The 25,869-nt window shown below is 37.2% G+C and overlaps 1 protein-coding gene and 1 long non-coding RNA gene across 10 annotated transcripts; one reads left to right on the top strand and one right to left on the bottom strand.

Moving 5' to 3' along the window:
* Window positions 1-142: 142 nt before the first annotated feature.
* prom1b (prominin 1 b) lies at window positions 143-25,252 on the bottom strand. Of its 9 annotated transcripts, XM_067496711.1 has the most exons (28): window positions 24,529-25,241; window positions 15,540-15,601; window positions 15,089-15,115; window positions 14,764-14,969; window positions 13,208-13,328; window positions 13,045-13,108; window positions 12,833-12,922; window positions 11,797-12,014; window positions 11,623-11,697; window positions 10,895-10,958; window positions 10,516-10,675; window positions 9,870-10,022; window positions 8,979-9,102; window positions 8,715-8,818; window positions 8,483-8,567; window positions 8,248-8,394; window positions 7,706-7,777; window positions 7,472-7,564; window positions 7,080-7,097; window positions 6,747-6,800; window positions 6,564-6,644; window positions 5,798-5,866; window positions 4,790-4,879; window positions 3,998-4,113; window positions 3,435-3,494; window positions 3,170-3,268; window positions 2,683-2,717; window positions 143-1,672 (listed from the first exon to the last, which is right to left on the bottom strand). In XM_067496711.1, exons 1-26 carry the CDS (start codon window positions 24,797-24,799, stop codon window positions 3,199-3,201), a joined length of 2,694 nt encoding a protein of 897 aa, XP_067352812.1. In that variant the 5' UTR covers window positions 24,800-25,241; the 3' UTR covers window positions 143-1,672; window positions 2,683-2,717; window positions 3,170-3,198. The 9 variants fall into 9 exon arrangements, with proteins under 9 accessions (XP_067352812.1, XP_067352810.1, XP_067352808.1 ...); XM_067496709.1 differs by having other exon boundaries at window positions 3,170-3,494; window positions 10,516-10,672; window positions 24,529-25,252; XM_067496707.1 differs by having other exon boundaries at window positions 3,170-3,494; window positions 24,529-25,250.
* LOC137123262 (uncharacterized) lies at window positions 14,989-24,243 on the top strand. Its single transcript, XR_010913824.1, has 3 exons — window positions 14,989-15,168; window positions 15,878-15,933; window positions 21,224-24,243. It is a non-coding gene; the product is annotated as an uncharacterized lncRNA (long non-coding RNA).
* Window positions 25,253-25,869: the final 617 nt, after the last annotated feature.

The following is a 25,869-nucleotide window of genomic DNA, read 5'->3' as shown; positions in this document are numbered from 1 at the left end:
GGATAAAAGCACAACTCAAAGACAGTGTGATTTAATTGATCAAACACCTTTTAGCAGGTGAGTGTTTTTGCTCAAGATTATGTTGGTGTTTATGGAAAACAAACAAACAAACAAACAAACAAACAAAACAGGAACACTTAACTATGGTAAAGGTTTTATTCAGAGATTTACACCCTCACCACAAACTGCAGCAATATTTCTGTGTATGTGTGTTGTGTTTTCCTTAACCAGATCTCTGAAGCTCCTGGGAGTTTTATTTCTCAAACCACAGGTTGGTAAAGAAAAAAAAAACCTCTGACCACACAAGCAACTAGGGCTTTTCTAATGGTCTGGTGATAAAAGCCTAAGAAACAACATTTTTGGTTAGTGGTCTTTAAATCTTTTACCCGCAAAGACTTTGCCTATTAGAGTAGCATGGACCACGATTATCTCGGCTAATCTCAAAATCAAGCATTACTATTGTAGATGAATATGAGCCACATAAAACTGTTAGTTTCCTTTTTAACATTTATAGCAAAGACTGATCTGTTAAAATACCAATTTTCTCACTTTGTTGTGAAGAGTTAGTTTGAGAAGAAGTCTGATAGCGCTCTCACACCTATGAGATATACAGTTAGCTTAGCATATAGCCTGAACCTACCTCTTTTATTAGCTTCTTGTTAATTTCACTCAAAAGCTTCTACTATGTTTGATTTGTACAAAAACCAAAGTGTAAAAACAGCTGCAAGAAGTCCAGCCAAGAAATAGTCTGTTGCGTAACTTACTCTAAAACTTCAAATTAACCATGCTAATGGCTGCATATTCACACCTATTCCTCTACATTCAAGCTCAGTGGGAGAAGTTCATCTACAGGATAATGTTGTATTGCTGTATTATAAATGCAGGAAATCTAACAAAACTTTATCATTTCACCACTTTGAAACCTCGATTGAAACACAGAAAACCTATAGCATTCAACCACTTTCTACATAACAACTTTTCTGTTGCCTTTAAGTGCCACCGTAGGGTTTAAATTTTTGGCTTTAGCAAAAAAAGTACTGACATTAACATTCAGCTCAAAGCAGAGCTGCTAAAATGACTTATTTTTCAGGTACCCAAGCCAGTTGCTATTAATTAACATGAGTGATATTCATCGTCTCATCGAACACTCAACAAATAAGCAAATACATTTATTGTACCAAAATCTTGATCTATACCAATAAATTCTATCTGGTCAGTGCAACCTGTTGAGCCCAAGTGATGCAAGCAATATTATAAATATGCACAATGAAAAATAGAGAGTAAGAAAATAACTACTCCTATAAAGAAACGACTTACACATTATAAAACAAACATTAACAAAAATATATAAAACTTTCAAAAGTTTTGAAAGCGTAAAAAATGGACACTTGTATCACCCTGTTAAAACTGTTAAAAGTACGAATTCATTCTCTAATCCCAATTTGCAGAAATTTTGCTCCGCAAGTTATCAAACTCTAGGAGGATTGCTGTGGTGCTACTGCAGATGCTGGTGATGACAGATAAATTAGAGTTGGCTGATCAGAGGTCCTTGTCAAGTGGTTTGAAGCGGAAGGTGGGACGTCCTCACCATACAGCTCCTAATTGTTGTCATGCTTCTCTTTTTGTTCTTGGAAGTGTCACAAGACCTGAATAAGTGCAATGTCCAGTGATCCTGAAGAAAAGAAGCCATGTCTATTACTATTAACAGCAGAATTAATGTTAAAGCATTAACATATGTATGTATTAGTTAAAATACAGTTCAAAAACCCTCTAAGTTCAAGAGACAAAACGTTACTGAAAGCAATAAGCTTTTTATTAACAGCTTCCTAGTAAAATCAGCTTTTAAACTAAACATATTTTTAACTGATAGGGAGCTACACTTTGTGATTCTACAGATGCTGCACGTGAGTGAATAAGACTTTGTATTATACCAGTTTTTTAATGTCTATTGTCCCTCTGTCACGTTGTATTAGTTGACATCATTGTTTGTATTTTCAAAGGATACTCTTATTTAGTTTTGGTCTCGTCTGTGTTTTTTTTCATAAAAGTTGATTGACATGAAGTCACAGTGACCATTACCTTTAATTGTTGACCCTGAAAATTACGGCAGTTCATCCTTGAATATGTGTGTATAATTTGAAAAATTATTTCATGGCATTACTTTGAAATTGCCTTCACATGCATTGGCAGTAGCTGTAACCTTTGACGTTTGACCCCTAACCCTTAATCAGGTAAACCTTGCATCATGCAAGATGTTTATAATAAATTTGAAGATGTTTCCTCAAGTTGTTCTTGTGATATAATGCTCACAAGACTGGAGAGCCTGACCCCCAAAGATCCATAACATTTGCCTCTTTCTTCTAAAGCAGCCCCCTGTGTGCTGCTGTATTTGTATCTACAGCACAGATCACATTGTCACAGAACAACAGCTTGTACGAGGGCAGGGCTCAAGCAGCAAGCATGTTTGGAAAAACTTCCCAGTTAACTTGAGTTATGGATCTTATATGAGAGTAGCTGGGTTTAACTGTGTACCTTTGTGTAACTGTGTGATGTGCGTTGCTATGCTTTTGTGATGCTTCAAATTGTAACGTCTGACAGAATTCAAAGTTGCATCATATGGTAAAGCACTGTGTTGCACTGTAATCAAGAAGACATTAGAGAACAAAACCTATCAAGACTCACCACAAAGAAATGCTCAGTTCCAGTTCTCTTGCCCGCTGTGGAAAAAGACAAAATAAAATCACCTCTGTTAATATTTGTTTACAGGTTAATATCTCTCTATGCTTAAAACCTAAGGCCATGCATATACAGTATCTTTAAAAGCCACTGAGTTAGTTTGAAATTTAAAACTCACAGAGTTTATACACAAGTCAATTTTTTTAGAGCACACATCACAGTGTGTCCAGGACACAAGCTAACACTGTATTACCAAAACATGACAAATAATCAGTCAAAGTTTCACATTTAATATCAGATGGACATGTAGCCTTGAGCTTAAATAATGTACTGTGATGAATGAAGGTTGAAGAGAATCTGATGAGACACTGATGAGAAAAAAACATCAGTTACAGTTTAAGGAAGAAGTCAGACTGGTGGTGATTCTTTGGCTTGTGGTTGTTAGTTGGATCATGCAGCTAGAGGTGTTTTAGTAGATGGTTGTAATTAATACCTCTTCAACAGGGAGAGTATTCCTTAGGGTCACCAGTCATGGTAGCTTGGGGGGGCAGAGGCCCGAGGAAACCGAGTCAGAGTATCGTAACAAGGAGAGCTACACATACACACATACAAACACATCCATACACACATGGGGTATATTTATAAATTCAGCATCGTTCAGCAACCCTCATGTAGCACATTTAGTTCTGTGTGTGGACAGTAACATCCCTCCATCTATGAACACCGCAGCATGCAGATATAGTGAGCACGGCTCATACCTGTCCACTGTGAGGTTTCCATTGCATACTTGTTCACCATGATAACCTGTATTACCCATACTGCAAGAAAAGAGCGAGGGAGGACAGGTGAGAAAGAAACAGCAAAACTCCAGGGAAAACAACAAAGATGGAGTGATCCTCAGCTGGACAGACAGTTGAAAGCGAGGAGAGACGTGAGAGAATATGATGAAATGAAGGAAATCATGCTTCTGATTTTCAGTGTAAAGACTGAAGAAGAAAGACAAGGTCCGAAGCTGAGGCGTCCCGTACCCGGAAAAAAAAAAAGGGTGTGTGGAAGAGGGTGGAAGACTGAGTGAATAGAAGACAGTTCAAAGTGCAACGAGCCACGGGTAAGAGTAACTGGAGCAAGAAGGAAAAAACACGACGGAAAATTATGTGGAGAATCAAAAGGTGATGAAATAACGAGAGAAAGAGAGAAAAGAAAGATTAACTTTACTTTGATCTAAGACAGAAAACAATTAGAAAACTACAGTAAGGGCAACGATAAGGAATGATCTGTCCTTGTCTATTTGTCCAAAATGTGTTTGTGTGTTTGGACTCACTCTTCAAAGACGTCCTCTGTATCCATCCTTCTGTAATATTTTGCCAGTTTGACGGAGAAGATGATGCTGGGTATCAGTAAGATGCAGCAGCCTCCAAGACCAAACCAGAACGTGTTCTGAAAAACACATTTACCCTTTGTTTGTTACAGTTTAATCAATATAGAAATTATTCCTTTAAAACATTTTTGTGTGTGTATTTTTCTGATTGATTTTGTCTTTTTTAGTGTTTGAAAATAATATTTAAGAAATATTTTTTTTAATCTTTTGTCTATCTGCAGATGAGTCATGTCCAACATGTCAAGCCACAGTTTTTTTTTGTCTTTTCGGCTTATCCCGTGAGTTCAGGATCACTACAGCGGATCATTGACCGCATGCTGATTTGGCCCAGTTTTTGTTGTCCAGCCACAGTCTCAAACTTAAATACAGGACAGAATATTTTGCTGCTACATAGAATCTGCTGTTTATATTTTTTTTCCTACAGTCTGTGACTTGTTTGATCTCTCACAATTAAACTTTCACAAACATAAATAATTTATAGCTCATTTGTTGTTTTTAATGTTACACCTTTATAACTGCTGTGGACTGTCAGTGCTCCCCATCTCAATGTGTGTGACCCTGGAAGATGTCATATTCTCTTATGTGCAGAAGACTAAATCCTAAATGAGAGCTCTCTCAAACCATTAAAGAGCTGTTAATATTTGTAGTTAAAATCTGGAAACATGTAAACATGTAACGCAAATACAGCTAGATGTCAGCTACATACAGATGGGACACAGTGATCTGTTATCTTACCACTGAATCGATTATAAAGCTGCATGCTACGATCTCCATGCTGTCCACTATGTTACTGATGGGTTTACACTGGGCCACCTCTTCACTCAACTGGAGGGAAAAATACACAGAGGGACACATATGTTCATAAAAAAAACAGAGAATAGCTTTTTAAACATGTTTACACATTTTACCCAGTCTTAAGCTTAGAAGATAATCCTACACTGCACTTACTGTAAAATGTTAGATATAAACGTTACTGTAAATCCATATCTGATTTGACCAAATCCCTATTATTATTATTGTTATCTTATTCTAGATGAAAGAACATATTCATTATGATTAATTACTTTGCAAAGAAATGTTTTCTGTCATAATATATGGAAAGTGGACTTAGTGGACAAAGTGGACAAACTTATTCCTGGGTCACCTATCAACCTTTTTTACAACAAAAAACTAACTAACTAAAGGGGAAAAACACTTAATTTAAAACTTAATTTTTCTAACACTTTTGTACAGTGGACCCTAAGGGCAAAACAGATAAATGATACAAACCGCAAACATTAAAGGCAAGAAGCTCCAAATGCTTTTGACACTAAAATTGTAAATGAGTTATTTTTTGGATGTACTGACTTCATATTTGAAACCAAAATTAAATACATGTTCTGTTTTCACCTGACATGTAAAATAAATCCAGGTTGGTGTTAATAAAAGCATCTACAATACTGCTTGTCCAAATCAAGCCCATTAATTCGTCCAGCAATTGCTATTCCATTAGTTTTAGTTTTTGTTGCATTTTCTAAATTTGGAAAACATTTCATTTTTGTCTTTATGGCCAATCATATATTTAGACTCTTTTGGGGACTTGTTGATTTACACAAACATGGTAAGAACACCGATTTGTAAGGGGGATCTTATAAAAGATGAGGTATGCACTAATGAATATAAAGTAACAGAAGAAAAAGAAAACATACCTTTGTGTAAAAACACTTTAAAATAAAAAGCGGAAAAAATTTAAAGACTACTTACAGAGTTTTTAACCCATTTGGTGTATTGTTTGAAATAGCCCACCAAGGCCTGCGAGTACCCCTTTGTTTCCTAAAAAGAAAACCAACAGAGAAAAGTAAAGTTAGTAAATGTGTGACTGCAGACGAATTTGGGTTTATGATACTGAATTGCTGCTCTGATTGAGGAATTAATTAATTCTTATCCCAATGCATTTTTTTCTAGGCACCACAAGTCACAATCAATACATTTTTCCAAACTGATTTGAGTGGCTGTAATTCAACCAGACATGCTGTAAGTGCAGTGGACTGGAAAAGAAAATACATTTTGCTTATTTGGTATTACGTAAAACATGATGAAATGCCGTGTCGCAAGTAGATGTATAAACAGATACATCAATAACATCACTTGGATTCCCTCTTCTTAAAACAATCTACATGAGACAATTTCACTAGTGAAATCTTCTCAGGTAAGATAAGCCTCAGTTGTATCCCCAAAATTCCTTCTTTTCATCCACTTCAGGATAAAAACGTTTATATAGACATACAAACTTTAGTTAGTTTAAATTTCTGTAACCTAATCACGAGGGTGGGACACAAGGAACGATTAGAGTAGGTAAATGAATGTAAACACTGAATATTTTTACTACACAGACTTGTAATTAATCTAAAGCTAATATGAACAGGCATTACATACACTAACTATTGCAACATTCAAAAGCACCACATTATCCAAATCATATGTACACAGTCATATAAAGCTTACATAAAATTTTATTTGTAACTGGTACCTGTTTCACCACATGGGAGGCATTATGGATAATGAGATACTCTGCTGCATCGATGGCACTGAGAATATTAGTGACTTTCACCTGAGACAGAAAGATAGAAATGTTTTTCAGAACAGGGTGTGTATGAAACAATTACAAGTATGTTGGCTATTACTTTCGTTGTGTCACAGTGTGTATCCTTACCGGCAGGTCGCTCGACATCCTCTGCAGCAGTTTGATACTCTGGCTCAGGGTACTCTGTGGTAGACAGTAAGTGTTACCAAACAACAACAACAAAAAAATGCATGTTTGACCCTTATGAGTCTATTATCACACCGGTGTGATCAACGCATGATTAGTTTGATGAGAAACATCTTTTGATGTGGTACATTATGGTAGAGTTATAGGTTTTTAGAAACTGCAGACACCTTAAGGGTTAAACATCTGAGTACTCTTTAAGAAATACTCCATTACGTCATGTCAATGCTGTCACAACATGTACACAAAACACAATGAAGTTCGTCAACAGCAGCTTACCCGGGCTCTGACATATTTCTGTCATTGTTTTATGAAACAAAAGGTGGAAGAGAAAAAAAGAAGCAGGATTGAGGAGCAGAGCAAGCAAACATAGCGATTCAACCAGTATATTTAAAGCAATATGAGCAATCGTTTATGTCAATATATTTTGTATTAATATGTCTATATCAATCAATATGAAAAGTAGATATTGTTTACTGATTTTGCAGAGAAAGAACAGGAAGCCATGATATGAAAGACGATTAACTCCTACAGTTTGTCCAACTAAATCACTCCCGGATAGTAATGCATTACATTGTTCCTGGGGTATTGTAGTTGATTTCTTGAAAGTTTATTTGTTTAATGTGTGTGCCACTAACATTCTTGGTTTATATGATGGGAGAGATGATTACCATTGTCTGCTCCATGGCAACCACCAACTCTCTGTGAATCTGTCGGATACTGCTGGCGTGTCCTTTCAGTGCATTCTCCAGAGCACCACGTGGCTATAATCAGACAACGACTAATTCAGGCACAAGGCAACAACAACACTAAGAGGTTCCTAATGTCTCATAATCCATCCGTGAGCATTAACAATAATATCTGTTGTTTTAATAACTTGTTGGCAATGAAATTATGAGACTCACCAGTTGGTCAGCTTGAACCTCCAGATCGGCAGAGAAAGACAGTAGATCCACAAGAGTGACTCCCTTGTTTACCTACAATAAAAACATTTATATGTCAAGCATGGATAATATAGGTTTTTTTTTATATTTTTGTTATGCTGCATGGCTTTCAGGTTTAAGGTCAGTGAAGGTCTCCAAAATCCCCCCCTACTCACTAAATAGTATGTTTTCCTTTTTGTAGTGGCATCTAGTGGGTCGACTGTGCAAATCTATTCACTATAAAGTGCCCTCAATGCTTCCACAATGAAACATATATTTTATGTACATGCATGTACATAATATGCATGGCATCCACTAAAATCTCAAAATATTTTTTCAAAAATCCCACAATGCAAAGCTTCCCCTTTTAGAGATGAGAAAGTTATATGTGCGTGGCTCAAACAGCTGTCAAGTTAATTATAATTATAGTATATTATTATAATTACCTTGACACTGAGGGTTGAAGGACATAGGCTTGACACAAAAGACAATTTTTGTCACAGATAAATGATGATAAATGCTACCTCATCAAGGTATGCGTCATAGTCAATTTGTCCAATTCCAGAATTGGCAAAGTTGATGAGGTTGTCTCTGCCAGCTGGCTCCAGCAGTGTGATGCCCTGCAAGTCCACCTGCACACTCTCAAATAGTTTGGCCAGATCTTTGTTGTACTGTGGTGAAATTCACACACAAACACAAATTACAAAGTCGTGATTTATCTAGTCCTACAGAAATAGAATTTTATCAGCTAACACTTACCACAGTTCTGTTGAGAAAGGAGTTGATGTTGAACATGGTCTCTAGCTGCAGAGCGTGATATAGACCGTTGTTGTCATGGCACTCCCTATGTAGGACAAACACTGCATGAGAGGATTCAGACTCTCCTTATCTTCAACAAATAATATGAATAGATTTTATTTAGGTTATACACCTGTTGCAGCATATGTAGGTAATTTACATATGACAATAAAATTTCATGTTAGCATATCACCTGTACATGCTTCCTAAAGTCAAGTCAATGTTTGAATTCTGAAACAGCAACGCTGGAAGGAAGTTCTTCTTGGCAGGATGAACCAGGAATGGGGTGTCTATAATCTACACACACACACACTTATCAGCTTAGAGCAGCAGTAATATGTTCATTATATTATAATGTTTGATCAGATAAGATTTGTTCCAACATAAACAAACATAGAAGTGGAAACGAGAATGAAAACAAGGATATTCAGGAGGGGAAGGAGTTTGTTTTCAGTACCTTAAACAGCTGTCGGTTAGCCAGGGGTTCACACATCAGCTTCTCCACATTGCCACCAACAACAAATAATGTGCTTACGACGCCCATCAGCACCCAGACAAAGATAAAAGAGAAGCCCACCCCACTGAAAGAGTCGGAGGGAGGAAGATACAATGACACAGGTTATCTTTTCCATCATTCATCATCTACTTTGCTTTACTTCTTCCTTTTAAGTTTTTCCTTCAGCCATATTAATTGACATTAGGTTGTAATTTTAACATTGTAGCATTTCATAATTTTAACCGTGGGGCAGTTGTTGTCCTTTGTTCTTAATAATAATAATAATACATTTTATTTATAAGGGCCTTATAAAACACTCAAGGAAACTGTACAAGCAATCAACAAACAAATAAAACTGAAGATAATGACAGGACAATGCAATTACATATTATAGTGACCATAACTGTTAATGTCTAACAATTTCTGGTGATACAAAATCTAGCTCAAAAGGATAATGAACACAATAAAAATTACACTATCTGTAGAGGCTTAATAACTGCTCATTATCCACTTTGCAACCAAAATTAGCTTCTGACAATTAAGAAACCGATTACTGAACAAATCAATGGTTACATTAACATCTGTAACTTCCTGGATTTGACAAGTTCTTACTTATTCATAGCAGTTTTCTAATGTTTCCCTGTTATATCCCCGTTAATCTATATATGTAGCATAAGTACTGCATGTACAAATGCTAACAAATCTTTCTCTCAGCAGACATTCTTAGTGTTTGCCTTGTAACAAGATGATTAAAATGGTCTGCATTTAATTTTATGAGTTAAATCATTGTACAAAACTGTCAGTCATGAGTAAGGTCTACTCTGAAGTTTCAGAGTGGCGTTGGTAACGTACGCCATTAACAGGTTGCCGCCAGTGTTAGAAAGGCATCCTCGGGTTGTAGGTGTAGCTTGCTTGTCGTAGCCACAGGTGCCACAAAGCAATCCGAGGATGTTAAACGCCAGGACCAGGACGACCATGCACAGCATAGCCACACAGCCGATCCACCTACAGCACAGACACACAAATGTTTAGACATTTAATTTATATGCTGTACCTGAGGACACCTAAAGGCACTTTACTGAGATTAAAAGCAATTTTAAAAACCTATCAGCAAACCATAATTAGGCTTATCCTAGCTTGTAATTTTCAAAATCCAGCAGGTATTTTTTCATAGAATAAACCAACTGTGGGCACAACATCAACATGTAATAACAGCAAACTTGTCACTAAAAAGGAAAAAGTCAAAAAGTTTCTTATTCTTATGTCAGTGTTGAAAGAGAAGCACTGCCATTCTGTCGGGGTCATGTTTCTGGCTACCTGGTGAATGTCAGCCCAAAATTCACTCTCCTCAAGGATCATCACAAGTTTTTTGTGATGATTTAAAGTCTAAAACCAAATCTTATCCTAAATAAATGATTCATTGTTAGGAAGGTGTTTTTTTCCCCTCACATTTTAACAGCTATTAAAATCTATACAAAGACAAACACAATATGCAAACCTGTAGAAATCCATTTGGTCAATCTGTGGGTAATAAGATTCAATTTTCTTTTGTCCAGTGTTGATGAAAACGGTGAAATTGGCCAGAGAGGATTCCACTGGGATCATCTTGGAGAAGCTGATGATCTCTGTGCCTATCTTATCCAGTATCCCTTTTACTGCTAAAAAGACAAAGAAAAATCAGTAAGGAAAACAGATTAAGGCATTTTCTATAAACACAACACCTGGGGATTTCACAGAAAATGAAAAAACAAAACTTACTAGGTAGAGCTTTGGTTTCATCATCCACATTCGAGTGAAACGCAGAGTATAAAAGTGAACAGATTACAGTCAGACTTCAATTCTAAACAGCTAAACTAAATAAACATAAAGCTTCATACCTGAGACAATGTTTCTAGTTTGCTCTTTAACAAGTTTTGGTGTGTCATTAAATGATGAGTAACCCTGGAATCAGAGAGAAAAAATAAAAGATGATTGAGCATGAGTGGATTAAGATGGTGGGTGATTTGACCTGTTTCCTGATATGTTGTCTGAGTAATCCCATTTCATTCCCAAACCTTGGAATTTACACCTGGTAATAGATACAATATTTACATTACATACAGTAGGTGGGATGCAGAGGAAGCTTTTACTTCAGCTATTAATGTAACAATTTCAGGGGTGGTGGCATTTTTTAACTATCTGAGGTTGGCTTGGCACATGCTAAATTTTGTATTGTCATTTCATGTGTTTTGTATGTATGCATTTTAATGTTTTGCATGTTTTTGTACTATATTCTGTGTAGTTATGTTTGATTTACATTTACCAGTATGCTTTATGTTTAACCTGCAGTATTAATTTCCGCTTAGAAACTATTAAGGGAAAGCTAAAGCTGAGTTGCTAGTTAGTTAAAATTTATATATGATTTTACCGTGTTTATTTAAGCCAACATAAAAGACTAAAGGTACTTTCAATTTGGTGGAGCATTTTCTTCTAATAACAGTCTCACAGTGTGTGAACTGTATTCACTTCTCTTTAAGATCTAAGGATAACAGCCACCTCCAGATGTAGCCTAGCTAATCACATTTTGATTACAAAGTGTTCTACACATGACCTTAAATATTATTACCTTTTGTACAATGTTACTAAGATCTGTTCTCAGAACTGTGTTGACATTGGCCAAGGCATGACTGACGTCCGGGAGCTAAAAGTCAGAAAATGAAACGTTGGACATTGACTAAATATGCTGCATATTAAAATGCTTGTCTTCTTTCATATTTCGTCTTTGATTTCAGGTCTATACCCTGGAGAAATCTGCACTGATGCCCAGCTTTGACAATGTGGATCGGATTGTGTTGCAGGTGTGAGAGACAGCTCCGTTGGTGCAGGCGGGGTCAGACAGGGTATTGGACAGAGAGGCACGCTCTGTCGACAGACTAGCCTGCAGTTTCCCTGTCCCCTCCTGAAGCACCTCCAAGGAGGAGCTAATATTCTCCAGGGCCTCTTTAGTCTCCCGCATGGCTACAAGCAAATGAAGAAGAATGAAAAAGAATTTTAATTTAGCTGATTTTAACTAGATCCTTCCTGAAATAACTGATAATTGTGTGTTATTTTGTACTGCTAAAAAACTGAGCCTTGTACAGAATATACACACACACCATAGAATACTGATTATAATGACCACAGGTCAACACCACAAAGAGCAAAACCACAACAAATGTTGTTTACAAGACAAAACAATGTTCAGGATCAGGATCTCTTTCTGCTTTACACCTGGAATCCACTAACACAAAGTCACAAGCACTGCACCACTGATTGCAGCTCCGATTACCTTTGATGGCATTTTCAACTTTCCCTTTAGGCAAATGGGAAAAAATGTAATGAAATAGTAGAGGAAAAAGAAAGAAAAAGGTGAGGATATGCACTTGCAATAATTTACAAGACTCTGTAGTAAACCCACAAGAATTGAAGCTGTATGTAAAATTATTAAGTGTAGTGACACACACAAAAATAATAATTATGTAATGTGAGTTGCAACTGTGCCACAAACGATTTTCATTGTAGCAGGCATGATGGGTGCATGAACATTTCAGTTTATAATAAGATTTAAAGTTATATGTGTATCTCTAATTTTGTCAAAAAAGGTGAAAGAGATAAAGAGAGTTGTGTTTGACCTTGTTCATGAATAGGGACTGATAAACTGACTCGTCCTTGACTTGTCAAACCCAGTCAGATGTGGTCACAGACTTTTCAGCTTATAAAGCTCAATATTGCACACAGTAATGATCTCAGCTGCTCAACAGCAAGTCATGTTTAAGCAAATACAGACAGCGTGTTACCTCCTGCCATACGCAGGGCAGTGTCCAGTGAGGGCACCACCTCTTTCTCCAGCTGACTGTGGATCCTACCACCCAGCAAAGGTCCAATGTCTATCAGGGAATACAGAAAGATTAGAAGGTTTACAGTATGTTGATCTGTAAACACAGGGAGCCAAGGGCAAAGAGTTTGTTAAAGAAAAAGCCTTAATGTAAACTGTCTATGTTTGACTTACTGTCGAGGTCTGACAGGACTTTGTTCTTTGCTGAGGTGTACTGGGTTGTCAGGTATTCAATTTGCTACAAAAGAAAACACAGCAAATTTAAGGAAGTACAAATGGAAATACTACATGTGTTTCTTTTACATGGGAATGGAGGACACATATGTAAAGGGCATACCGCAGGCGTGTTGTTAGCAAATGTCTTCAGATCTCTAATGTTGGTGTTGATGAACCGCCGCGTGCTCTTGATCTGGTTGCTCATGTTATGGTTGGCAGCATATGCGATAAGTACTCCTACACTAAAACACACATAGGCCAAAACAGTAAAGACAAGCATTTCAATGACCCATATTTACCAACAGAGAGCAGCATGGCTACACTAACATGAATTTTTGATGCATGGGATTCCAAAGGTCACTCAGTGAGGATTCATCATGGTTTTACCAGAGGCAAACGACTGACCTGTAAGTGAACATTTAGTGAATATTTAATTCTAAAAACATGCTCATTCCTGGATCTTACTCGGTAAGATCGATTACTCTGTTTAACCTGCACATGTTGAATACCATTGCTAGATTCTTCTCTATTTTCAGTCTATTGCAGACTACAAATTTTGTCAATGAAGAAGGTGAGGTGAGGAACAGAATAGCTGATATCTCTGGTTCTGCTCTATCGAATTAGTATTATAGGAACACTCACATAAACATGAAACTATAATACAAAAAGGCGCTTTGTACACCATAAAAAAGAATATACAATAACATCATATTTACTTTTTATCTGATATCACTAAGAAATGTCTGTTCATTTTAATAAAACTGGTTAACACATCAGATTGTATTAGTTTTACATTTAGTAATTTCTGTGTTAACTGCTCTTGATACAGACAGCACAGAAATGACAGGAAATAAGGGAGAAAGGGATACATGCCCTAATAGTGACCCCTAATACTGGTGTCAGGTTTGTGTGCTTGGGAGCTTTGGGATCCATGACTTCATGTTTAAAAAGATATGTGTCCCTGAATAGAAAAAAAATAAATAAATTCAGTATGTGCGATATGTAGCAGACATTACAAGCAGTGCTGGGATGTCACCAAATTCATTAACTACTGTACAGTGCTTAAGTTATATACAGTATACTTCAGTATTTTCATGTTGTGTAACTTCTACTCCATCCACAGGGGAAATCTATGTTTTATTCCTCTACATCTACTAAAAACTTTACTTGTTACCTTTAAGAAAAATGTGTCATGCTCTACATGACAGCTGGGATAGGCTAGAGAAAAGTTTCCAGACATTAAGCCAAATTTGTGTAGCGCAGCATAGTGAAAGTCTGTTTTTCCAACCCAACTTCCAAATAGTCATCTTCTGACCATTGGGCCTAACCCATTTGGGAACCGGATACAATAATGAAATGCTGCTTATAGAGTCACGCATTAGTATTACACACATTACAAAAATGTGTGTTTCTACTTTGGATGCTTTGTCTAAATTTAGCTGGTAATACTGCTGTAAAGTACTTTTACTTGTTATGGAATATTTCCTAATTATCATATTGACACTTTAAGTAAGTAAGTAAGGGATCTTCTTCAATCACTGCTAACAAATACAGTACAGAGTCTCACACATAGTGATCCAAGATCTTTATACTTGCTAACAATACCTAAATCTTACAGTCTAATAAAAAGTACCAGATTAAAAAAGATAATAAGATACTGAAAAGACGATGACTCACGTGATGAAGACAGTAGTGACGATGAGTGAGGCAGTGTAGAAGCCTCTCTGACAGTCTGCGTTCTTCCTCTGTCTCTGGTGCATCTCCCCCCCACAGTTCTCACAGCATCGACATACACAGAAGCACATGCCTATGATGGGTGTGAGGACCACAAACAGTATCCCAATGGTCGCACAGATGAGGAATCCGGCCTCATAGTAGATCCACTACAAGGGGAGAGGATTCATCCAGCCATTATTTCACTCATTGACCTTCATAATCATTTTTGCTACACTGTAGTGCACATCGTAAGTGAACTTCAGAAACATCATTATGAGGAGTTTACCTGTAGCAACAGGACGACGTTTTCTGGCTATCACACCACAAGATGTGCATTTGAAAACCAAGCAAAGACAAGAAAAAAAGGTCAGTGTGACAGCTAGGACATTAGGAGGACGGAGAATTCAAATTTTTCAAGAGGGATGTCAAGTGTCAAGGCAGAAAGAAGATGACAAATGTCAAACAATTTGAATTAGTTTCCTGTTATTGTTGCTGTTATGTGTTATTGTTCAGTACTCTTACTGTATATATGATTTAATTTACTTTCAAATGACCAACAGTCTAAGGCCTTAAAATGTCAGAAAGATAACATTTGTAGCAAAAGACCTCATCTTTTACCAGAGTTTAATCAACACATATTTTCCAGCACTTATTAAAGTAATAAAATACTGCAATGTGAACATTATGGTCATCTTAGTTCATGGTTCAACCGTTTACTTACAGTAAATCAAACATACCTTTCTCCACTCCTCTAATTTGATTCCCCCCATGTTTTGTTGAATTACTTTAACAATCAGATCTGGGGAAAAAAAATACAAAAGTTAAATAAGCACTAACATAATGTCAAATACACATCCTGTACTAGATTTGATAAAATATCCATCCTTGAGTGAATTAAAAAATCTATTTGTTCACATGCTGACATACAGATTGTGTGGATTCATTTTTGTATTTCTGAGGACAGTATTGTGACTGTATTTTGTTATAATTTAACAGCTGTGCATTTTGCTGTTTGTACTGTGTAGTTTGCGAGTAAGTACTGAACTTCACTCCAGCTGTCTGTGTGTATATATAGGTCAACCTGCGCTAAGCTTACCTGGATGGTGACTCACTCTGACTGTTACTCAGCAGGTAAACACCAACTGCTGCTCGCGCACACGCACACACACACACACACACACACACACACACTTGTGTATACACACAAGAACAAAATAATACATAATATGCATAAGGATGTTTCACAACACAAACAGATGAATGATGACGGAGACTACAAATGTAAAAACTTAATTGTGCAGACACTTTATTCCCTTTAAATAGGATGGCAGAAAGATTAGAACCAGCTAGAATTATCCACTTTGTGACATTTTCAACTTAAAAATTGAGAAATTATAAAACTGTAAAAACAGAATTCATGGCAGAGCTGCTGCATTGGATTGCATCAGATTGTACAGATGTACCTAATAAAGTGGTCAGTGAGTGTAGGTTAAGCATGAAAAAGCTGACACAGCTGTCTTTCTCTTACATGTAGACACAAACTTTATCTCTGTGAGAACACACTCACACATGCATTTCCTAAGGCCCTAATTGTAATCTTAACCATCCCAGCTCAATGTCAAACTTTTACCTAATTATAACCCAGACTCTTAACTGTGCAATAAACAGTTTTCTGTTTCTGAAAACCAAGTCTTCATCTTAAAACAGCCATAGGAAGTGAGGACTAGACAATATGCATACAATGATGGTTTGAACTGTTACACGAGCACAAAAACATTGTAACCTGCAACACACACACACACACACACACACACACACACACACACACACACACACACACGATTTTGTGTCTATTTTCTTTTTCTGCCTTCTGTGTGTACATCTGCTGGCTTCAGGAAGGGTCAGGTGTGGTCAGGAAACATTTGGTCATATTGTTAGTTTCCATGATAAGTTATCCCAGTTAAGTTTATCATAGCTCTCTTCTCACATTCCGTTTATAAACTGCTTTCACTACTTATTAATTTTTATTTATTGTATTTTCTAGAACATTTTTAATAACTCAGACTATAAGTTGCCAACAACGGCATCTTTAAATTCCTTGTATATTCAGTTTAGTGTACAGTACATATACTTATTAACGTATATTAAACCTGTGTAATGTTTCCTTTTTTTGTCAGATTCATTAGCTGCAAATTATCTGCAATTACATACAAACATACTTCTTTGATATTTTTTTGGTAAAACTGAAAGCAAAATAGCCTTTCTGGTGAGTAAACATTAATATTTAGATAATCCTTATTATAGTATTGTATTCTGCTATGATGTAGCACTCACTTTTCTCACTTTGGTACAAAGCTGTCAATAAAAAGTGGTTTTACAACCGGAGAAGACCTCAGATTGTCATTTAGGGTGACGACATCTATCTGTGTTAACTCTGCAGATGCAGCATATGTGTTGATACCACCTGTTGTTCTGTAGCCACTTAGTTAGCATAAGCCACTAAGGAGAGTTAGGCTTAAACAGCTTAGTTTAGTGACCCAGTATTAGAAATAGCTTTGCCAAACAAAAGGGGGGAGGGGGGATGAACAGACCACTGCGCAACTGAAGTCATTTTTTACCTGCAATAGTCAGGGAGAGGGTTTCAGTGTTTGCTCTAAGGTGCAATGTGCAATGAAGCAACTTTTTATGTATTAAAATTTGTCTATGTCTTTCATAATAAAGGGCCTTTGAAGGAACTCCAGATGGAGCTATTCATTCAAAACAGAGCAAACACTGGAACTAAACCCTCAACCTTCATTTCTGCTACAGTATTTAACAGTTGTAACTTGTGAAACAGAAACTACTTTACAACCCTCTTAGTTTAATGTGTAAATATAGGTTAACACAATCCTTTACGCTGACCTTCTGTGAGAGATTACTGGAACGTGTGGACACATCCTTATGCAACCAGTGAAAAACAACAGTGTCTGCTTCTTTTTACATGAAAGTAGTGTCAGCCCCACATAAACAAAACACAAAATGCTAAAACTAACATCCAACTTCCTCTCCTTTATCATGCAACTACAGCAACTAAAAACGTAGAACAATGTCACTCGATAACTAGAGTATCAAAAAACTAACTTTTGATAAGAAGGTTTTTACATAATAAAAAGGCTATGCTTTTATATATTTATCTAAACAAATCCAAAAGCAGGTTTACAGTAGGAGTGAAGGTAAGGGGTCAAGCACCAGCTTGGTAAGTCTATCCGGTTCTCTAGACAGTGGAAGTAACCTTGGCATCCTAAACTTCCTTTGGAGGAAGCACGTTCAATCACGGGTAATCATACATTACATTCTGAAAAAAAAAATTAGGATTAGACGGCTGTAGATCAGTGGGTAGAGCAGTTGTCCTCAAAACTCAGGGTCAGTGGTTTGACTCTTGGTCCTCATGGTGACATGTCCCTGGGCAAAAGACTGAACCCCAAAGTTGAACCTAGTTTCTGCTATTTACTCGTAAGTCATTTTGGATTAAAAGTGTCTAGTGTCTAGACTGTAATTGTAAACATCCTTTGGAGGAAGCAAGTTCAATCACAGGAACTCAATTTGTTCGCAGTTCAATGAGTGAACTCATGAGAAAGATTAGACACTTATGAGTTCACTATAATGTAGTTGTTTGGTTCATGACCCCATAAAATGAAGTGTGTATTATCACAGGAGAAATGCCTAAAAATGTTATATCTGAATTTGTCCAATAAACACTATTTTCTTCCTCCTTGGTCAGGGGCCACTGCTTTTCTAATTATTTATTTTACAAAAAAGATTCCTTCATGTCAAAGTGAAATCAAGTTAAGTACTGCCACTTAAAAATATACTATACTAAAAAACTAATTGCATACTGTATGTACATTAGCCCTCTTTAAAATGAGCCAACTGGTTTCTAAGTATAGTGGATGTGTTAAAAGATTTCAGTATAAATACACCCGTATCTGGCCACAACAACACTTTAAACACAAAAGAAAGCCATTCAACTGTGAGAGGGACATTTCCAAGAACTTTTCCACTGAAATGTCACTGAATATCCATTGGAATACAATAAAAGGAACATGGCAAAGGTATAACTCTGCCTAGAGCAGGATTTCCCAAACTTCACCAGCCAAAGCCCGATCCCCCTTTGTTAAAGATGTCTTAAAAATCCATTGGCAAGAGTATGGCAAATGTGGGGCAATTAGAAAGATGGGCATGGCCAGTACGATTGCAATAACTATCCATCTTTACCATCATCTTTAACTGCTTATCCTGTTCCTGAACAGGTTTGCCAGTCTATCGGTGCCAACACAGAGACATGCACAGACAGACAACCTGTCACACTCATACATTCACACCTATGGGGAATTTAGAGTCACCAGTTAACCTAAAATGCATTTCTTTGGACTATGAGAGGAAACCTGGAGAGAATCCACGCAAGCACTGGGAGGCTAGGATTCAAACCTTCTAGCTGTCTTTCCCCCGTCTTTCCCTTTCACTGCTCCAGCCTTTACTTTGAAAACCAGGTGCCTAAAGCACTATCAATGAAAAACAAAATCAATCAAAAACAGAGTGGTGTGGGAAGCCATCAGGACACCTATGACTCCTCTAAAAGAGTAACTAGTTTACACAGCAGAAATGCAGAGACTGTAAGTACTTTTTGACCAGGTTCATCACAGGTCAGAGCCATTTAGAAGAGTGGCAAAGAGAAAGCCATTGCCAAAGGTTATATATAATATATAATAATACTTAAATAGGTACACACAAGGTTTACGCTTTATATTTTTTTAAAAATTGACATTCATCTGTAGAAATCTTTTTTCACTTTGACATAAAGTGACATATTTTGTAATATTAAAAGCTATAGAAAACTATTAAAAGGGGAAAACTTCCAAAAGGGTAAATACTTTTACTGGGACTGCGTGTAATAAATAGCTAATAGTTATTTTCCTTCCTTAGACCTCTTTGTATTTAGGCAAATTATATGGGAGTAGATTAGTAGCTTAATTATTTGTAAATATACAGGGATTTGTGCATCTGTGCTGCGATTTGTATTATAGTCTGTTTGTGTGTCGGTACTCGGATTTGTGTGTCTGTACACACATCTGTAATTGTAAATAATATTTGTGTATATGTAAAATAAGGTGCAAATGTATTTACTCAAAAAACTAAATGTAAATATCTAATTATCGGAGAAAACACTTGCCCAAATGGCAGGACAGCAGTAAAAATCCACCTGTAAAAATACAATAAACTGTGAGGTTTTCCAGCACTTTTAGTTAAGTGTTTTCTCAGATAATTTACGTTTATTTTTTTGAGTAAATACATTTGCACATTATTTTACATACACACAAATATTATCTACCATTACAGATGTGTGTACAGACACAGACTAGAATTACAAATCCCAGCACAGACACACAAGTCTGAGTACGCACAAACAAATTCCAGCAGACACACAAGTCTAAGTACACACTCACAAATCCCTGTACATATAGAAATAATTAAGCTACTATTCTACTCCCATAAAATTATTACTATATGATATATTACTGAGCCACTCTCACCACTCAACCCTTTGTGGGACTAATTTTATCCTTGTATTACACATTTTTATCACACAACTAATTTGGGTTTACTGTGGGTACAATCCATTTTAAGGTGCTTCCTTCCTGATAAACAACCTGTGTACTACCAATCAGTAATTAAGGCAAACAGACAAATACCAGGACTATGACCCACTTACTATGTGTGCTTGTGTGTGCCAGTCAGAGTGTGTGTGTGTGTGACAATGCCATCTGTAGCAGTTATAGCAACGCCGCGGTAGCATTAGAGCTGTGACTGCTAATCCTCTAATCTAGCCCGTGTGTATCGGAGGGATAAGGAGACACAGGCTCCTAACACAGTGAAAGGACCTGAATTGCATATTCACTCAGCATTCAACCTTCACGCATATTTGAAATGAGGGATGAGTTAGTTTTCTGCTGGTGAAGACACCAGCTCTCCTCGAAACATGGAACTGTAACTACATAAATGAAATATTTGTAAAGATTGTGCCTTTTTGTGCCACATCAGCTGTAGACAGGATCCGCCAGAAGACTACCTTTACCCTCATTTCCCTCTATCTATTTGCATTTCTCCACTTTAACCTTATAGTTCATCACCAACCTGTCACCTCTTTAATGTAATGGGGAAAATAGCTATTTAGCTGATTTCCTACTATATGTTACCATATAGTGATAATGTTAGATTATGGATCACAGCACTTAGTTGAAGTCATTCCTTTAATCACTGCTTATTACTATTTGACACTTTCTTATAAATATATGAGTTGACCCTTGTAACCCTTCCACTCATGTTACCTCAGTGTATGCTTGTGCATCTAACAGAAATAATGAAAGGTCCTCTTTTCTTTTAGTGGAGGCCAAGTGCTTCAAGCTAACCTTGGATGAGACACGTGCAGGATTGTTACAGGAGCTGCTGAGACAGTAGTGCGAAGTGAAGCACAAACTGAAAGTAAAAGAAATTACAAATTTTTACTTTATTTTTCTAGAACGTCGGAAGATTGGTGGATTTTGAAGGAAATTTTCCCTGTAATGTGTCCCTTGCTTAAAGTGTAAAACTTTGTTTTTTTTACACATACATTTTTGATAAAAGTATGCTGGAGAGGTGCGGCTGAAGCCTCCATTGACACACACTCACTGAACAGTATTGGCGCAAATTTACATTCAGCAGCTAAAAACCCTCTGACACAAACCATGAACAGCAACACTATGCGATACACTACAGTATATGATCCAATAACAAAATTCAATGAAAGAAAAATATTAAAGTGATACCACTAGAACAAGGATACAAGGATTTTGGGCTTAATTGTCTTCTAGAAGGAAATTTTGCAAACAAACAAATCTCAGTAAAGTGAGTAAAACCACTGTATTGCTTAAACTTCATGCTTGCCCTTCTTGTTCACATGCCAGAGATGCTAACTAGTATAAGCAATAATAATTCCAGAGTGAATAATTGTTTTGCATGATTCTCAGTTTGTATAAAATAAAAGAATCTAATCTAAACCACTTCTTTGTATTTATTTATTTATTCTCAGGATCTTATTTGCTGTTTGCACCTCATTTGTCCTTAGGTGAGAGGGATCATGATATTATAGGGTTTTTATGTGAGGTTGTTACGGATTGTGGGTGTTTGCTCTGCGCTACGTAATTTGTTTTGGAGTTTAGCTGTCTTAGCCAGGATCCATTTGAAAAACCCATGTGACAGGTGTTTTTAATACTGGTTAAATAAAAACAAATGTATAGAATCAAGATTAAACTCTTGTATGATACGTAGTTGCAAAATTTTGACCATATGTTGTCACCACTTATTACATTTTACTAACATTTTACTATACTAACAATAATTGCAGCCTACATGAATGCTTTTACACCACAAAGCAGTTTAAAAAGCTGACTTGTTTCCATACATAAACTATGTAGTAGTAAAATGTAAAACAATGTATAGGTGTATACAAAAATATGACTGAGTAATGTTTTGCAAAGCAGGAAAAAGTCACTTAAAGCTAATACAATTAGCATAATGATAGATATTTTAAAAGTAAACCTCAGCCATACACTTCACAAATAGTTCCTATTGAATCTTGATCTCTTGACTCTAACAGCCACAAATTTCTAATGAAGGGCGGCACACAACCCTTTCTCCTAAAAATCAATTATTGTAGGACTCATAATCACATAATCAATTTATTTATTACATTTATTATTTATTATTACATGTATTTACATCATGTGACTTGCCAGGAGGTTGGTGGGGATGAGGGGGGACATGCAGAGTGCATGGTTATCTCACCAAAGGCCTACAAACATAATCTTTAGAGACAGAGCTAGACTGCACTGTAAGGATGAACAACCGGATGATATCATTAGGTGTTGTCAGATGGAAACAGAGATATTGCAAAACAGTGAAGTTTTAAAACGTTTCAGCTACATGTGCACTTCAAACTAGAAACACTACAAGCATATTGAAAATCTGTGAAGTTGTTGTTTTTGTTTTTATAAGGAATGCACGTGTGCCTTTTCGGTATTCATCCATTAAGTTATGTAAACTGATTTACTTAGTTTAAATGCTAACACCTAAAAATAGGGTTGTTATTTATTTTTGGCTAAGAGGACCTGGCAGTTTGAGAAACAACAAGCTGAGCTGAACCTGCCAAACCTTAAGCAATTGGAGTTATAAACAGTGAAACAGACTTCTGTGTGAAATCTGTGTGTCTGTGTTTTTGTTTGTTTGTTTGTATGTTAAATATATCTGAGCATGATCCTGCATACATATAATGTGGAGCATGGTATCCAAGTGGTCTTGTGCGTGTACATATCAGACTAGAAAGTTCCTGGCAGCATATGGTCCCGTGGCTTAAAGTATTATACAGTGATGCAGGTGACTGAGAAAGCCTCCTCTAATCGCTGATCTGCTAATTGATTACCCTGCTGCAGTCCCATTGCACTGTGTCATCCTCCAACGTGACCACTCATAGTTGCTAATTAAGCTCACAAAGTGTTTTTATTTGGGTGTAGCTCCATTTAGCCATCACCGGGTTACTGTGCAACACCATGAGGACATGACAGCAACATTAACGCTCTATGTCTTGTTCATGTTACAGAGCTAATCAACTTTAAATCACCACAATAACATTAGAGCCTGGGCGTAGAAAGGATCAACTATGAACTATGACAGATATTGATCAGATTAATCTGCTCTTAACATTGGTTTATGGGCTCAACACACTCATGGCATTAATGCATCCAGTGACTCTGTGTGCGTGCTCTTTTGACCCAGTTGTAATTGATGACAGAAGCTGAAAATAACGTGTTAGCACACATTAACACTTAAAACAGAACAAAGACTCCACTTCAATGCAAAAGCTATTCCTGCTACAGCTGTCTCTTTGAGGTTTTGAGTGTGTTTTGAACTCTGTTATTTAGTTTGTGATGGTCAACATGTCAGTCTGATTCAATGACACTTCAGTGTCATCTGTTTACTTTAGCCTCACAACGTGGAAATGTTCTTTGAACAGTTAATGTGCAATGGGTTCAATTTCCTCCTCAGAATCTTTGATTTGAGGGATTTAAAGACCTGAAAATTTGAATATTCATACAAAATATTTGACGAGAAAAAAACTAATCAAATGTCAGCTTGGACATCTGAATTTGAACTGAATAGAAATTTGTGTTTATCTTCATACATTATTACATCGTCAGTTTAATCTTTGGAATCCTTGTGTAGTCAGATCCTGGAAGGTGGGTTGTCAGGAGTGACACAAAGTAACTCTTTTTCATTTTTGTGATATATTTTATGTGAACAGTTATTTGCCATGTGTTTCAGCCTCTGTGGCACTTTTTAAAAAATCTAAATGATGAAAATATTTGTTACAATTTGTTACATTTGCAGAGGCAAGAAAGCCGTAATTCCTAAACTGGTAATTTATTGGGTCAAATCCAATGTGGCGCACTTACCCCCACTTAATGTACATCAACAAAAACTACAATCATCGTGTGAAGGATGTGATTATCCACACAATGACTGGTATTCAGAGGAAATACAACAATTCTGCTATTGTCCCGCCATGTTAAACCCTGGGAATACACAACAAGGACTGAGGGATGGGGAAAAGGAGCAGGGGTCGGCAGAAGAGAACTTCAGGGCAAATAATCTCACCTTCGGGGAAAGTGTTTGGTTGAACAACGTAGAGAAAGGCGTGGACCATGTGGAAGAGGATACTTATGGCCCCTGGCTCATAGTAAGCGTGAGTATCATAAACCGCTGCGGGTACGAACCCAAAATCCAGCGGCTCCGCCCGAGGAAGGGACGGCTGTCTGCGGGAGTCCGATTGCACCTCACTCGGGGCCGCGTCCCTTTCATGCGCCTGGGGCTCACCGCTTGTGGCCCCCCAGCAGAGCAACAGGACGAGCCACCTTGTCCACAACATGGCTCAGAGAAGTCCAGCTTTGCCCAAACAACTTCAAGTAAAAGAAAGGAGAACTCCCACCCTGGACGTACTTCAATCTAGCGGGGGGACTTGTGAAGACACCTGTCGCTGTGGTAGTGTAAGTCCTCAGCTCAGAAACAACCGTCCGACGAACAGTTACAAACGCACCATCGAGCTTCTAGCGCCGTTGGCTCCCGGTTTCCCGGTACGTACTCGTCCCAGACATCTTCCCGGAGCTCTTGGTCTACTCAACCCCCGAGGATGCGCTCGTTGTCTCGGTGTCTCACTCTCGCCGGCTACCCGCTGCGCGAGAAGTCTAATCCCGCGTGCAAGATAATACCCAACGCTCGTGCTCGCTCGGTGGCGCGCGAGCCCGCGGGGTCCAGCCACCTGTCCAGGTGTATTTGTATTTATTATAGCTGTCCTGTAAAAATAACGTAGTGTTATTAGTAGGCCTATTAATGCATTGTATTATCTCTTGGTGGCTGGTGAAGAGGAAGCAAAGGCTTATGGTTATTTAGCTATTTTTGTTCTATACAACAGGGTAAAACTTCACACAGTCATCACATTTTCCTAGAACCTTACAAGGTCAATTCCTTATATCTCTTGTTTGAACAAAAACAACAACAAAAAATTAAATTGGCATATTGTCACATTTAGGAAGCTGGCATCATCAAATATTTGAAAATTTTACTTATTGTAAATAATTAAGTAAATAGTTATTGAAATAGCTTAATTGTCTGCAGCTCTACCAATTTTAACAGCTTTTAACCCGTTTAAAGTGGCTACAACATCGTGTTTTAGAAGTGTTTTTTAGTGTAAAGACGTCTGTTCTCAAGACAATCATTATCTCTACATGATCACAGTGTGTCTGTCTGAATGTGAAGCCGGTCATAGCTCTGGTCATGGAGGAGCTGCCCTTCAGCTGTGAGGTTAATCAGACGTTCAAAGCTCATAAAATTTTGGCAAGCAGAAAAAGTTCAAAAGTTCAAAAAGGAAAACCCCCAACACTCTGTTAAAATGTAACATTAAGCTGGGTAATTCTTGGAAAACAGCTTTGAAGTCAGTGC

Source organism: Channa argus, chromosome 3, assembly GCF_033026475.1.
Source record: "Channa argus isolate prfri chromosome 3, Channa argus male v1.0, whole genome shotgun sequence".
In the NCBI taxonomy this organism is placed as follows: Eukaryota; Metazoa; Chordata; class Actinopteri; order Anabantiformes; family Channidae; genus Channa; species Channa argus.
This window is presented reverse-complemented; position numbering and strand designations above follow the sequence as displayed.